The sequence below is a fragment of the Aureococcus anophagefferens genome (genome assembly GCF_000186865.1).
Source record: "Aureococcus anophagefferens unplaced genomic scaffold AURANscaffold_1689, whole genome shotgun sequence".
Taxonomy (NCBI): domain Eukaryota; class Pelagophyceae; order Pelagomonadales; family Pelagomonadaceae; genus Aureococcus; species Aureococcus anophagefferens.
This window is the reverse complement of record NW_008706512.1, coordinates 1-1,262: the sequence shown is the minus strand read 5'-3', so window position 1 is coordinate 1,262 and position 1,262 is coordinate 1. Positions and strand designations below refer to the sequence as shown.

The following is a 1,262-nucleotide window of genomic DNA, read 5'->3' as shown; positions in this document are numbered from 1 at the left end:
TTCGCGCGCGGCGTCTTCGCAGTGGTCTGGCCACGCACGGTCCCGAGGCACATGCGGGAGCGCGCGGCCCCACTCCCCGGGGGCGCCGCGCACGCGCTGTCGCGGCGGCCGCTCTCCGAGCCGCTCGAGGGCCTCACCCAAAGTCAAGTTTGACCGGGTGGGCAGGGTAAAATTTGCTTGGCGCGCAAAGGGCAACCAAAAAAATGATGAGGAACAACATGCCACAAACCCGCCCCGGCTGAAATCTAGTTAGTTAGTCGTTCAACATGAAGATTTTGTTGAACTTCAATCATCAAGTTGAAGCTACAAATCCCTGGAACTTGAAGAAACTAGTACAACGTGCTCCTTGGCGCCCGCCGGCCGCAGCCGCAATGACACCGAAGCGCCACTGGCGCCGCCTTGTCCGAAATTCGGGCATTGTGGCCGGTTTTGAGAAAAAAATTCTCCGATGACCGTCAAAATTTGTACTGCGCGCGCGGCCGCACGCGTCCGTAGGCGTACTAGGACGCCCAAAAAAAACCTCGCCCCGCCCCCAAATCTAGTCTAGTTAGTCGGCATGGTGTCTACCCTAGTTAAAATAATTGCCCTTTGTGGCGCGCAACCTCGGCCTGGGCCTGTTGCTGAGCGTGCGATGAGCAGCTCCGCGACCCCCATGCCGCCCGGCGGCTTCGCGAACGTCGAGGACGAGCCGCCTCCGTCGCGGAAGCGCGGGCGGAGCCCCGAGCCCGCGGCGCCGCGCGCGCACCTGCCGCGCGTGCTCCCCGCCGGGACGCGCGCGGCCATCCTCGCCGCCGTCGCCCCGGGTCGCGAGGCGCACGAGGTCGACGACTACCGGCGCCAGGTGCTCGCCGCGGGCCAGACGGCCGAGTTCGTCATCCCGAGCCAGGTGCGTCCCTTGATTTTTTTGCGCCGCCGCGGACCGCCGTAGCCAGGTGACGCCCAAGTACGTCTGCAACGTCTGCGGCAACCGCGACCAGCGCAAGTTCCTCCACGAGCCCCGGGCCGGCGACGTCGTCTGCCTCGGCGCCGACGAGACGGGCTGCGGCAACGTCGTCGAGGAGCACAAGATGCACGAGGGCGCGCAGTACCGCAAGTTCGAGGGCGAGGACGACAAGTCGCACCACGGACCGGCGCCGAACCGGCTCTACTCCGCGGCGCACAACATGCGCACGTCCATGGTGCCCACGGGCGGCGCCGGCGGCGCCGCGGCGAGCCGGCTGCGCCAGGCCTACGACGCCGTGGAGCTCGGCCTGTCGAACCTC

The 1,262-nt window shown here is 66.4% G+C and overlaps 1 protein-coding gene across 1 annotated transcript; it reads left to right on the top strand.

Annotated features, from left to right (window-relative positions):
• Positions 1 to 652: 652 nt before the first annotated feature.
• On the top strand, positions 653 to 1,252 carry AURANDRAFT_69413 (hypothetical protein; the record flags this gene model as incomplete). Its single annotated transcript, XM_009045181.1, has 2 exons — positions 653 to 886; positions 933 to 1,252. Coding segments are annotated over 2 exons (554 nt in total), but the record flags the coding sequence as incomplete, so codon positions are not given.
• Positions 1,253 to 1,262: the final 10 nt, after the last annotated feature.